The sequence below is a fragment of the Equus asinus genome, chromosome 9, assembly GCF_041296235.1.
Source record: "Equus asinus isolate D_3611 breed Donkey chromosome 9, EquAss-T2T_v2, whole genome shotgun sequence".
Taxonomy (NCBI): Eukaryota; Metazoa; Chordata; class Mammalia; order Perissodactyla; family Equidae; genus Equus; species Equus asinus.
In genome coordinates this window covers 82,188,572-82,203,084 of record NC_091798.1, presented here as the reverse complement: position 1 = coordinate 82,203,084, position 14,513 = coordinate 82,188,572, and the positions used below count along the sequence as shown (strand labels likewise).

The following is a 14,513-nucleotide window of genomic DNA, read 5'->3' as shown; positions in this document are numbered from 1 at the left end:
GACCAAAGGCATTAAACTGAAGGTTAACTTTATGAGACCTCATCCCACTGAACTGAAGCACAAATAGGTATAGAGATGTATTAAATTAAAAAACTGAGCGGATAAAGTTTGAGAGACCTTGAAGAATAACCACACCAAGGTCAGGATCTTGTCAATGTGACTGAGAGGAGGTCTAGAGCCTGAGAAGAAAGGTCTGAGGAACTGTGGGGATTGACAGATCAAAGCTGGGTTGTTGAAAGATGATTACTTCCAATAAGTTCTTTAACAGGATTGAGGGCTGTCTAGATTTAATCCAGAAGATAAATTCTTCCATATAATGCCAAAGCAGGTCAAAGCAGCATAAAACAATCATGAATGGGCAAGGAGAATTCCTGCCCATAGAATACCTCTAGAATCCCAGGGTTGGTTATACGGCTATCCTGTCTTTATCCAGTTTTATAACATAGGTCGAGCCCTTACAGACACAGTAAACAGGCCTGAAAATAAGAAAAGGAGCCTTTGCTAAATAAATGAAATGAAAATAATAAAAGGTTTTGGTAGGAAAGCAGCTAAAATATTAGTAAGGCCATCTATTGAAATTTAATATAGATTTATTGATTGCATCACATGAAATCACAGATATTTAATTGCTTTGACCTACAAAATGGCAATTTCATATAGTCCTATGCATCACTTAACAATGAGGATACATTCTGAAAAATGTGTTAGGTGATTTTCATCGTCGTAAGAACATCAGAGTGTACTTACACAAACCTAGATGGTATAGCCTACTACACTCCTAGGCTATACGGTACTAATCTTATGGAAACACCATCAAATATGAGGCCAGTCATTGACCAAAACATCATTATGCAGCACAAGACTGAAGTTCAAATTATAACTAGATATAGAATTATATATACAAGAAGGTAAAATGAGAGAAAAGGAACTATAAAACACAATTATCAAAAACTATGATTTTAACTCAACCACATACGTTTTCAAATTTAATTGTTTGGTTGCCAGCATCAATGTTTTGCCACACAAAATACAAGAAAGTACTTTAAGGTCAAAAATCATAAACCCTCAATGAAATTCCCAGGTACCTCCTACATATCTTAATTAGACCTAAAACACAGTAGAATGCACGAATGTGATATAACTATATTCAAAAACAGCAGCTCTAGACTTTCTGCTGACAATGATGATATAAAGCTATTTCTAAGAATTTGATTAAATTTAAAAATAAACTTGAGAAGACATTTTCCTCAATATAAATTGATAAGGCAAAGTGGAAGACCAACAACAAAGAGAGGGCAAGGATACTTTTTCACAGGAATAGAGGGCAGTCTAATTAAACATAATCATAAACCATTTTATTAGTGTTGAAATTAATAGTTGTTTATTTTAAAAGATAATTTTCCAGTTACAGTAGGCTGAATAAATTATGCAATATCTCATATATACCTCATATAAAGTAACACCATACAGTCCTTAAAATGATGAAGAATGAAATATTTTTAAACATGTTAACAAGTCACTTTTTCTCTAGTCAAGCCATGCATAACAAACAAGAGGCTCCATGGAACAAGGCATCCCTAAATTCTGCCACTCTACTATATTTTCTGACATTATAGGAAATATCCTTACAGACCTATACTCAAAGAAGCTATTAGTCAAAACTAATACATTTACATTTAACCTTTACAAATCATCTTGTTCAGACTAATTCCTTACTCATTCCTCAACATTCACTTCCTCTATAAAATGTTCCTTGCTAAAAAATATATGCATAACTCCAAAACAGCCTTTATCATGCTCAATTGTGACCACCAATTTAGACGAATACCACCAATATTGTATTCACCTCATTTTTTCAGCCCCAACCCCAGTCCCAGGAAAGTGTCTAGCATGGCAGCCTTTCAATACAAGTTGAATATTTACCTTTTAGATGAAATAAAAGGATAAAGCATAAATTTACCCACTGTTCTTCACTACATTCAGGTTCCTACTATGTGTCAAACACTGAACTTCAGCATAAAGAAGAAAATTATTCACTTTAACATCAAAAGACAATACATTGTGCTTTCTACATATCTCAGAGAAAGAGGTATATTTATTTTTACAAGATAATCCTCTCTATTTAATGTAATACGTATGTGTTACAAATACTTTCTTTTAAACAAACTAAAAATTACAACTTGGGTATTGCACTGATAAAGCTTCATTAAATAAATTTAAAATAAAAATTCCAGCTTAACTCTAAATTTAAAGGCATATACAAAAGCCAATAGAATTTACTGTGCACTCCTAATGTTAACTATTAGAAAGATGCATTCATTGCGAATACTTTCATGTATTCAATAATTAAGCACACTAGGATCACAGCAGTTCTGTCACTAACTAGCTACACAGCAATTAGACAAGCCTTCTCTGGGGCTCATTCCTTACCTGCAAAATGACAAGAGTTGGCAAATGATCTCCAAAATCTTAGAAGATCTCATTGTTGATGACTTCAATATTTTAATTATATACACACTAGATTGTTGGCATTCACATATTTACCATTTCTAAACCACCATCAAAGCCTGTGATGTGTAGTTATTGCTAATGAGAACAAATAATTATCCCTTCCTCATAAGGATTAAATGAGCCAACATTTACAGGAGAGCTGAAAGGAGATCATTGCTCCAAGTTAGCATAAAGGAACACACCTAGCCCACTGCCCAGCATTCTCACCTCAATTAGGGGTTTGTGAGAATTTCTCTCAAGAGATTTGTGAATGCCAACAGTGCTACAATTTTTTTTTTTAAATTTATCTCAGATACCTAGCCAATTCTCTCTTATTAAATGATTCATTTGCTTAAGATCTGAAAATATTTTTAGTGATTATTAAGAGAAAGAACTATGATGACCTTAAATACTTCTGGTATGAATGACTGAGAAACTCTCTATCAAAATGAAGAATAAGCACTCAATAAATGTTAGTTGAAATCAAATTAGAAAATAGTTTTAGCCTTAACAAACTAACGTCTCAAAGTTGACTTACATTAAAATGAATGTTACCAAAGCTTTTTTCTTATCTGTCCCTCCTGATTAGAAAACATATTTTGTTGGCAATCAATTCTAATTCCAGTTATCCAGATTCTTCTCTACTTCCTTTTTTTGTCTTACTGATTGAATTAGGAAAAGAATGGTATATTCAACATTAAACATCTGACCTAGTCAAACAATAAATGATACACTGAGGCTCCACTGTCCTAACGTCAATTAACCTAATAAGGAAAGGTAGGGGCAAGGCAGTAAACATAAATTTAAACAGAAGTAAAATCCTTCTAATAAGTTTAACTATTAAAAAAAGCAAAACTTTTGAGGAAAAATATCATGGCTTCTCTTTTAAGCAAGACTGTATCCAGAACAAATGATTCTAGTCATGGAACACTTATACTCAAACACATATGCCCATAAACAACCAAGAATTGGAACCATTTTCTAATTGATCACTTATACTCATCATAAAAACGGCCAAAGTCTTCTGAAATGATAGAAATACTTAAGATTCAAGTTAATGAAGTTTTGGTGCAGTAGAATCTTCTCATATGACTTTTTCTTTCAGGAAAACACGCAGAAAACTATGGCATTGCGTTTTTCACGTGGATCATTGCATTTGGGCAAACAATGGCAGGCAACAGGTAAAAGATAACAAAAATCAGCTGAGCACTGTGTAAAGGGCAGACATAGATAACTATAAAAAAAAATAAGCAGTTCAGATTAATATTTCAAAAGCCTTCTATTACTTATCACAAAAACAAAAGTATTAAGCTTATTTAAAAAAGAAAACAGCCATAGCCTTATAGTGCCTTATTCGTGACATTAAGCAATGGCAATCTATAACCATGTATTTATAACATGGAGCAGAACAGCTTGTTGAAGTTCCTTCTTCATAAGTAATTCCCACTGGTGGACAAACATCTCCTTTTCTCTCTCCAATGCCCCTTAGTATTTCCATCTCATCTTGTCTTCACAGTCCAGACCTCTCTACTTCCAAGAATTTATTGCAAGGACTCATCATCATCTAGAGCACCTACATCTTCCCTAAGGGATCTTTATGATAAATAAATAGTTAACAGTCAGCTGGAAGTAACATGGGAAGATGACTTTTAAAAATCTCCTAGCAATTGAACATCACTAATCATCAGGGAAATGCAAATCAAAACTATACTGAGATATCACCTTACACCTGTTAGAATGGCTATAATCACCAAGACAAAAAATAACAAATGTTGGAGAGGATGTAGAGAAAAGGGAACTCTCACATACTGCTGGTGGAATGCAAACTGATGCAGCCACTATGGGAAATAGTATGGAGATTTCTCAAAAAGTTAAAAATTGAAATACCATATGACCCAGCTATTCCACTACTGGGTATTTATCCAAAGAACTTGAAATCAACAATTCAAAGAGACTTATGCACCCCTATGTTCACTGCAGCATTATTCACAATAGCCAAGATGTGGAAGCAACCCAAGTACCCACTGACTGATGAATGGATAAAGATGTGGTATATATACAATGGAATTCTACTCAGCCATAAAAAAGACAAAATTGTCCCATTCACAACAACATGGATGGAACTTGAGGGTATTATGTTAAGCGAGATAAGCCAGACAGAGAAAGACAAACACCACATGATTTCACTCATATGTGGAAGATAAACAAATACATGGACAAAGAGATCAGACTAATGGTTACCAGAGAGGAAGGAGGTTGGGGGGTGGGTATAAGGGGTAAAGGGGTGCATTTATATGGTGATGGACAAATAACAATGCACAACTGAAATTTCACAATGTTATAAACTATTATGATCTCAATAAAAATTTTTAAAAATCTCCTGGCAGTAAAAATCTATACAGTGTATGCTGAATGTATGGAAGGGAAGGGAAGGTACTCCACACGACTATACTCTTCTTTGCAACTCAGGGAGAAAACAAAGTTGTAGTTGCAAACAATAGGTAGTCCAAGCAAAAGGAAAAGGAACAAGTCAATCCTTAGAGGCCTCAGGAAAAGAAACGGGCTAACTGTGAGACAGCTTGGAACAAGTATGACACACTAAATGCTTACACTGATAAGAAATTCCAATTGACCACAGCTCCTCATCCCCAGTTCTCTAACTGCTCCTCACCTTATTGGTGTTACCAAAAGTCCATCCCCAGGCCTAAGAGAAATTAATGTTTTAGGGTGAAGGTCTGCCTTAACTGGATGCTGTTGAAATGGAAGGAATATGAAGGAATCTTTATTGTGACTTACTGCCAACAATGTCAGATGTGTATGGCACCTGAGTTAGAAAGGCCTGTCATTAGTGCTACGCCTAACAGTAATAATTAATCTAACATTATATGAGCTATAATATTAGTATTATAGTATACTTATATTAGTATATATCTACTGTATACTGTATTATATTAGTATATATCTACTGTATACTGTATATATATACTGATATTAGTATATATCATTAGTATTACAGTCCCTGGGTCGGGAAGGACTTCCTAGAAATACAATCACCAATTATATTATTTCCATAGGAAAATCTTTTTGAAATTCAATCCTTTCATAAGTTGAAACTGACCAAAGATAAATAATAAGACTGACCATAGTACAGTGGCCAAAAAGCCTGGGTTGAAGTCAAATTCCACAAACCACTACTTGTATGATTTTGGACAAGTTTCTTTAATCTCACTATGCCTCCATTTCTAATTTGTAAAACAGATGTTACAGAAAAAGTAAGTAAAAAAAGTTAGGAGGTTAAAAAAAACCCCAAGATTTAACTACTCCAAAAAGATTTAAATGACTTAATATGAGTAGATAAATAACTGCTAAGTAAATGTAGCCATTATTGTTACTGAGGAAAAGTGAAATTCAAATTCTTATCCATCTGATATACTTCCACTTACCCTTAAAGACCTAGTTCAGCCAATCCTTTCTGAAACTCTTCCTGAACACCATACAAACTAAATATTCTCTCCTTTGTCTTCTCAGTGTATATTCAACCATTCAACTAAATGTACATTCACAATATTCACAAATTCACATATTCAGAATCATAGAACCTTGAGTTAAACTACAGAGGCCATCTACTTCTAGTTCAAGCAGACTTTCAAAGTTACATATTTATTGTACCTTTCCCAAAGTTATCTGTAAGGATATCTGTGTATGAGCATATTGGTTTTCATATCTAAAGATTTTTAAAAAATAAACAAAACATTATAATCAGACATTAAGATCCTGAGTCTCAACACCAAAGTATCAAAAGCTGAAATTCTTTCAGCTTCTTCTAAATCTTTCATTTATGGCCAAAACACAAAAGATATTCAACCTACTTTAACAACAGAATTACTAAGTCTGTTTTATATAAGTAAAAGATATGGATGTAAAATTAGGATATTTTGAGTGAATGAGTTGTAGTCTCTCAAGAACTGCAATAACTAAAAAGACTAAAAGTATGTGGCACAAAAACAATCTATTAAATAAAATATAGTATCACCTACTACTCTAGGGTTTTTTTTTTTTTTTTATTAATGTTATGATAGATTACAACCTTTTGAGATTTCAGTTGTACATTTTTGTTAGTCATATTGTGGGTACACCACTTCCCCCTCTGTACCCTCCCCCCACCCCCCCTTTTCCCTGGTAACCACCGATCAGATCTCCTTCTCAATATACTAATTTCCACCTATGAGTGGAGTCATATAGAGTTCGTCTTTCTCTGACTGACTTATTTCGCTTAACATAATGCCCTCGAGGTCCATCCACGTTGTTGTGAATGGGCCAATTTCGTCTTTTTTTATGGCTGAGTAGTATTCCATTGTGTATATATACCACATCTTCTTTATCCAATCATCAGTTTCTGGGCATGTAGGCTGGTTCCACGTCTTGGCTATTGTAAATAATGCTGCGATGAACATAGGGGTGCAACGGACTCTTGAGATATCTGATATCAGGTTCTTAGGATAGATACCCAGTAATGGGATGGTGGGTCATAGGGTATTTCTATTTTTAACTTTTTGAGAAATCTCCATACTGTTTTCCATAGTGGCTGTACCAGTTTGCATTCCCACCAACAGTGTATGAGGGTTCCTCTTTCTCCACAACCTCTCCAACATTTGTCGTTCTTGGTTTTGGATGTTTTTGCCAATCTAACGGGGGTAAGGTGATATCTTAGTGTAGTTTTGATTTGCATTTCCCTGATGATTAGCGATGATGAACATCTTTTCATGTGTCTATTGGCCATATTCATATCTTCTTTTGAGAAATGTCTGTTCATGTCCTCTGCCCATTTTTTGATTGGGTTGTTTCTTTTTTTGTTGTTAAGCAGTGTGAGTTCTTTGTATATTATGGAGATTAACCCTTTGTCGGATAAGTGGCTTGTAAATATTTTTTCCCAATTAGTGAGCTGTTTTTTTGTTTCAATTCTGTTTTCCCTTGCCTTGAAGAAGCTCTTTAGTCTGATGAAGTCCCATTTGTTTATTCTTTCTATTGTTTCCCTCAACTGAGGAGTTACAGTGTCCGAAAAGATTCTTTTGAAACTGATGTCAAAGAGTGTACTGCCTATATTCTCTTCCAAAAGACTTATTGTCTCAGGCCTAATCTTTAGGTCTTTGATCCATTTTGAGTTTATTTTGGTGTGTGGTGAAAAAGAATGGTCGATTTTCAATCTTTTGCATGTGGCTGACCAGTTTTCCCAGCACCATTTGTTGAAGAGACTTTCTTTTCTCCATTGTAGGCCCTCTGCTCCTTTGTCGAAGATTAGCTGTCCATAGATGTGTGGTTTTATCTCTGGGCTTTCAATTCTGTTCCATTGATCTGTGGACCTGTTTTTGTACCAGTACCATGCTGTTTTGATCACTGTAGCTTTGTAGTATGTTTTGAAATCGGGGATTGTGATTCCGCCGGCTTTGTTTTTCTTGCTCAGGATTGCTTTAGCAATTCGCGGTCTTTTGTTGCCCCATATGAATTTTAGGATTGTTTGTTCAATTTCTGTGAAGAATGTTCTTGGGATTCTGATTGGGATAGCATTGAATCTGTATATTGCTTTAGGTAGTATGGACATTTTAACTATGTTTATTCTTCCAATCCATGTGCAAGGAATGTCTTTCCATCTCTTTATGTCATCGTCAATTTCTTTCAAGAAAGTCTTGTAGTTTTCATTGTATAGATCCTTCACTTCCTTGGTTAAGTTTATCCCAAGGTATTTTATTCTTTTCGTTTCGATTGTGAATGGCATAGAGTTCTTGAGTTCTTTTTCTGTTAGTTTATTGTTAGTGTATAGAAATGCTACTGATTTATGCACGTTAATTTTATACCCTGCTACTTTGCTGTAGTTGTTGATTATTTCTAATAGTTTTTCTGTGGATTCTTTGGGGTTTTCTATGTATAAGATCATGTCGTCTGCAAATATAGTATCACCTACTACTCTAGGGTTTTTTAAAAAAAAGAAAAATTTGTATTATCTTCTTGTTCACTGTTTGGAAAAATTATATAACTTTATTGAAAGACTTATATAGATAAAAACAACATGAGCTTTGTGCCTAACACTACAATAATTTTTTAGGGTGTAGTTCATAAATATGTACTTATCGGCGCCAGACATATAGGCTGAATATATATATGAATTCTAATATCACCTCCTCATTGAGGCTTTCCCTGAATGCCGTATCTAAAATAACCACCCCAATCATTTTCTATCCCTTACTCAACTTTATTTTTCTTTGTTGCATTTACCATGACTAATATATATTATGTCTCATTTGATTATGATTAGACTCTCCCAATAAAACATAAGCTCCATAAAGGAAAGATTGTCTCTGTTTTATAAAAAGTTATATCCTTGTTGTCAAGAACAGTATCTGATCTACAGATGGTGCTTAATAAAAACGAATGAATGAGTGACAAATGCTTTTGAGATAAGAGCATGACTTTTAAATGTTTGGTAAAGCAAAAGGTACAATCATTTCAACCAAAACTGAGAGAAGGTTCATTTCACCAGAACTTTAAAGACTATATTTTACTGCAATTCAAGGGTATACAGAAGGAGTAGGAGGGCAATTTACAGACAAGTTTGTTTCCTCAAAGTTCCTTTGGGGTAAGCTGTGTTCATTCTTGACTTAGTAACATGGCACAACAGTAAGAAAATAATAAGTTCTCTCATAAATGAACACTTTAGAATATCTTCTGATTTTCTAAAATCAAATGAATTTGCTCTAAGCTTTTATTCCAGAGCAAACAAAAGAACTAAATTATTTTGAAAAGTGAGCCAAAGCCCAAAGTATAAACAACTCTTAAAAATCAACCTCAAATCAACCAAATGCTAAGCAAGAGAACAAGTCTCTACTATTATTTGAACTAAGCCTCTTTAGGAAAGAAGTAATGAAGGAGAGAAGCCAAAGGAAAAGTCACAGAACTGAGAAGAAGCTCACATCTCTGCCACCATGTGGTTAACTAAGAAATCTGACCAGATTCCATTCTTCAAGCTACACATGTCCATTCACCAAGATAGACCACATTCTGGGCCATAAAAACACCTTAACAAATTTAAAAGAATAGAAATAATACAATGTCTGCCCTCAGATCACAATGGAATTAAACTAGAAATCAATAACAGAAAGATAACTCGAAAATCCCAACATATGTGGAGATTAAACTCATTTCTGAATAACACATGGGTCAGAGAAAATCTCAAGAGATATTAAAAATATTTTGAACCAAATGAAAATGAAAACACAACTTATCAAAATTTATAGGATGCAGCAAAAGCAGTGCTTAGAGGGAAATTTATAGCATTTAATGCACACACATATATATATATATATATATATATATATAGTCATGTGCTGCATAATGATGTTTCAGTCAATGACAAACTGCATATATGGTCCCATAACATTAGTATCATATAGCCTAGGTGTGTAGTAGGCTATACCATCTAGGTTTGTGGAAGTACAGTCTATGATGTTCACACAATGACAAAATGGCCTAATGATGCATTTCTCAGAAAGTATCCCTGTAGTTAAGCAACATATGACCGTATTACAAAAGAAGATCTAAAATCAAGCACCTAAGGTTACACCTTAGGAAAACAGAAAAAGAGTGAATTAAATCCCAAGTAAGCAGAAGAAAAGAAATAATAAGAATTAGAACATAAATAAATGAACTTGAAAACAGGAAACCAATAGAGAAAATCAATGAAATCAAAAACTGGTTCTTTGAAAAGATTGAATAAAATTAATAAGCCTCTAACCAGGTTAAGTAAGAAAAAAAGAGAGGACACAAATTAGTAATATCAGAAATGAAAGGGAGGACATCACTAGAGATCCCATGGACATTAAAAAGCTAATAAAGGAATACCATGTTATGCCCACAAATTTCATAACCTAGATGAAACGGACCAATTCCTTGAAAGACAGAATTTGCCAAAACTGACACAAGAAACAGACAATCTGAATAGGCCTATATTTATTAAAGAAATTGAATCAACAATTAATAACCTTCCAAAACAGAAAGCACCAGGCCCAGATGGGTTCACTGGTGAATTCTACCAAAAATTTAAGGAAGAAATTATACCAATTCTCTACAATCTCTTTCAGAAGATAGAAACAGAAGGAATACTTCCTAACTCATTCTATGAGGCCAGCATTACCTTGTTACAAAACCAGGCAAAGACATTACAAGAAAAGAAAACTACAGACCAATATCTCTCATGAACACAGATGCAAAAATCCTAAACAAAATATTAGCAAATCAAATCCAACAATGCATAAAAAGAATTATACACCACAACCAAGTGGGATTTATTCCAGGCATAGGAGGCTAGTTCAACATTCAAAAATCAATTAAAGTAACCCACAAATTAAAGTAACCAACAAATCTCCAATATCCCTATCAAAGTCTCTAATGTCTGCATTAGAGTTGTCTCAAAGCATGGTTTAAGGACCACCAGTTTCAGACTGAACTGTAAAACTCATTAAAAATAAGATTCTGAAACTCCATCCCCCAATAATGGGGCCCAGATAAGCATTTTTAGCAAGCATCACAAGCAAATCCTATGCAAACTCAAGTTTGAAAACTAGTGTCCTAACTCACTTTTCAAAACTCAGTTGAAATCGGGGGCTGGCCCTGTGGCCGAGTGGTTAGGTTCGCACGCTCCGCTGCAGGCGGCCCAGTGTTTCGTTGGTTCGAATCCTGGGCACGGACATGGCACTGCTCATCAAACCACGCTGAGGCAGCGTCCCACATGTCACAACTAGAAGGACCCACAACGAAGAAGATACAACTATGTACTGGGGGGCTTTGGGGAGAAAAAGGAAAAAATAAAATCTTAAAAAAAAAAAAAAAAAACTCAGTTGAAATCACCTACTACATGGCCTCCTCCCCCCAGTTAGAATTAATTTCTTTCCTCTGTACTCTTTGAGGGCATAACACATATTTCTCTCATAACATTTACAACATCCTCTTCCTAACACCTCTCTCTACCTGCCAAAAAAGAAAACTTTCTCATTAATTCTGATTGACTAAGGCAGAGGTTTACAACCTTTTTTCCCAACAGACAATAGCTCGATACCAGCAGTAAAAGTTACCACAGGACAGTACATAGATAAAACAAACCATGAAATATCTACAATTCCAGGAGCTAGCTCCAATCTACTTTTCTCCCACACATCAGCCTAAATGGTGGCAATAGCTATTTGATTGAAGAGTTGATCTGTAATTTTCAAAAAAGAAAAGTACAACAGAACAAATAGTTTTATTCCTTCAGTAAATTTTCTATGGACTGTCCATTTTCACAAGAACATGAAAGGAAAAAAAAGGAGTGAATACTCAATACTTTTAGTCTGGATCATAATCCTATTGTCATTGCTCACAACAGGAGGAATTTATTACATGCACAGGCATGTATTGAGTTTTGATCTACATAATGTATCGGACAATAAGAGAAGAGAATGAATTTATATTGATTAAAACAAAAATAAAATCAAGGTGTCCCAAGGTTCTGCTTTCCATTCTGACATAGTATTTAAGATAGTAGCGAAATACCTGGACAAACATATGGACAAAAATTCCAAGTACTACCTACATAATGTATAAAAAGTGAAAAGGAGAATGATAAAAGAAATCAAAATGGCAAAGAAAAAAAGAGTAGAAATCAGACTAAATTTTATTTAATCAGAAACATAGTTATCCTGAAAAAAGTCCTAAATGAAGTCATAGAATCATAAATAAAAGAGTTAGAAGGTGTTTTAATCCCCACCAAGTCTCACCTCTCTTATCTAGGAAGAAACTGAAACTCTTATCTAAGTTGAGTGATTCTGCCAAATTCATACACCTAATAATGGCAGAATCTGGGTCTTCTGAGTTCAAGTATTGCACTCTTTTCATTATATCATTAGGCGTAAGCACTGCAAAAGTTCTCAATTCAACCAAGCTGAATCCTAAATAAATTTAACCCTTGTTCATTTTGTTTAATGGCTAAATTCTTTCTTTTGAAGGATTCCAAGCATTGACCACACTTGCACATACAGACATTATCAATTTCACAGCTGGGAAATTTAAAGCAGAGTTAATTAACTCAGAAATATAGGCAATACCAGAATGGAGAGCGTCAACTACCTAGCTCCTGGTGGCATTCTCTAGGTGACATTCTCTTAAGTGACATTTTGAGAAACAGCATGAGTTTGTTTACCTTGGCTTAAAACAAAACTACCTTTTTTGAGCTGGCAGGGGGAGAGTTCTACTTTTAGTATTACAGAATACTGGGAATAAGTTCACATTCAACTTCTCTGTGACTATTATAAACTTAAGGATTTTAATTACACTCTATCTTCAATTTTTCAGACCAAGATGTCAAAGACTGAACTTAAGTCTAAGAAGTAGCAATCTGAGTTTTAGTTCAGATTATGCCAAACTATTGTTACCTTAGTAAATCACTGCCTATTTCTAGACCTCAGATTCTTCCTTCTGTAAAATTAGGGGTTCCGGGGTGGTTAGGCTAATTATTAACTTTGGTTTCTTCTTGTTCTACTGTTCCCTATCTTTGTCTAATTTCATTGATACAGATGGGGAAGAAAAAAAAAAAACTCTTAATGAATACAAACTGTATTATTCACTGAGGTTTAAAAACACGCACACACAGTGCCCAAAAGAGTCATAGGTTAGCTGGCAGAGAACACCAGGAACCACATTATTTGTAAGTTCTTTTGTTTCACATTCAGTGAAGTTTCTAAAAGTCATTCAAAAGTCAGTCATCATACACAATAGCTGAACGATGTCAACACTTGGTCCTGAAAAAGCATGGCAAACTGCGGCTAAATTCCAAGACAGAATCCCCTTCAGATAAGGATTTGAAATCTTTTAGACAAGTAACTGACAATGTTGAACTTTACAGGACCCCTGTGATCTCAGAAAACAGCAAAGGTTAAGAAATCCCTCCACCCCTAGCCTTCTGTGTTCTCGAAACTGCTTATTCCAAGGACCTGCCTGTCCCCATAGGACTTAGGTAAGACTCGTGGATGCTCCCCTTATTTACCTATGACAAGGCCAGACATAGAGCTTGGAAATTCTCATTCTTTGCTTGTCCCCATAGATCAATTGGAACAAAATGTTTGTACCCCAGCTCTGGTTAAGATCCTCTTCCCTAGGTCCCTGAACTTTGGCGCACCTTCAGTTTGAAACAAGATACAACTCCTCCTTAACAATTCCCTATTACATTCTCCCTACTGCAATAGCCCCTTTCTTCACGCCCTTGCAATACTCCTTTCGAATAAAGTCTCCCCTTACTAAATCCAGATTTTTTAATTTGACACTCTTTCCAATTCCAAAAGGGTTGAGTATGAAAGACAAACTGACTTTGCCGTTTCTTAAAGTGACAAGTGTTGATCCTCCACAAGAAGGGGATCTGCTGTGTCCATCTGGAAAGGCTAAAGGCATCCTAAGGCCTGAAATTCTTGGCCACTGCCTTGCAGCTGAGAAGGAGGGAAGGGAGATGATCAATCGGGCAAGGTCAACTCTGGGACCACCTGGCGCCGCGCGCCGTACACAGTGAATGGGCCACGAACATTGTGGCTACCTACTCCGTACTCCTGTACAGATCTTGCGGTTGGGCAGGACGGATGCTGCTTCCTCAGGAGCCCAGGCGCTCCAGCTCTCTGGGGCAGGTGGTGGGTGGGTCCTGCCCCGCGGCTCATCTCATTGCTCCCGCCCGCTCCATCCCCAGCTGGGCAGCCGACCGGCTCCCTTCACAGGACTGACCTCCCGGCTCCTTCCTCCCCACTGTTGTTACTCCAGCCCTCACACAAGGACTCACCATGGCACCAAAGACAGGTCGTGAACCAGACGCCTTGGAGTCGCCGGGACCTTCCCGGACGTCCCCTCCCCACCCTGCAGCCGGGAACCTCTCGACACCGCGAGGGAGAGGGTCTTCCGGCTCTGCCGGAAGTTCTTCTCGCGCGGGACAGGAAGTCCCGCCCCTCTCCTGAGCGCTG

At 35.9% G+C, this 14,513-nt stretch overlaps 1 protein-coding gene across 3 annotated transcripts in view; it reads right to left on the bottom strand.

Moving 5' to 3' along the window:
• TMEM161B (transmembrane protein 161B) overlaps window positions 1–14,492 on the bottom strand; it is a 69,526-nt gene extending 55,034 nt beyond the window's left edge. The window contains exon 1 of one of the 3 annotated variants that reach the window (XM_014857051.3): window positions 14,336–14,492. In XM_014857051.3, the coding sequence (XP_014712537.3) occupies window positions 14,336–14,338 (3 nt within the window). In that variant the 5' untranslated portion in view covers window positions 14,339–14,492. The remainder of the gene's footprint in view (window positions 1–14,335) is intronic. The other 2 variants (XM_044779993.2, XM_070517827.1) reach the window with 2 other exon arrangements.
• Window positions 14,493–14,513: the final 21 nt, after the last annotated feature.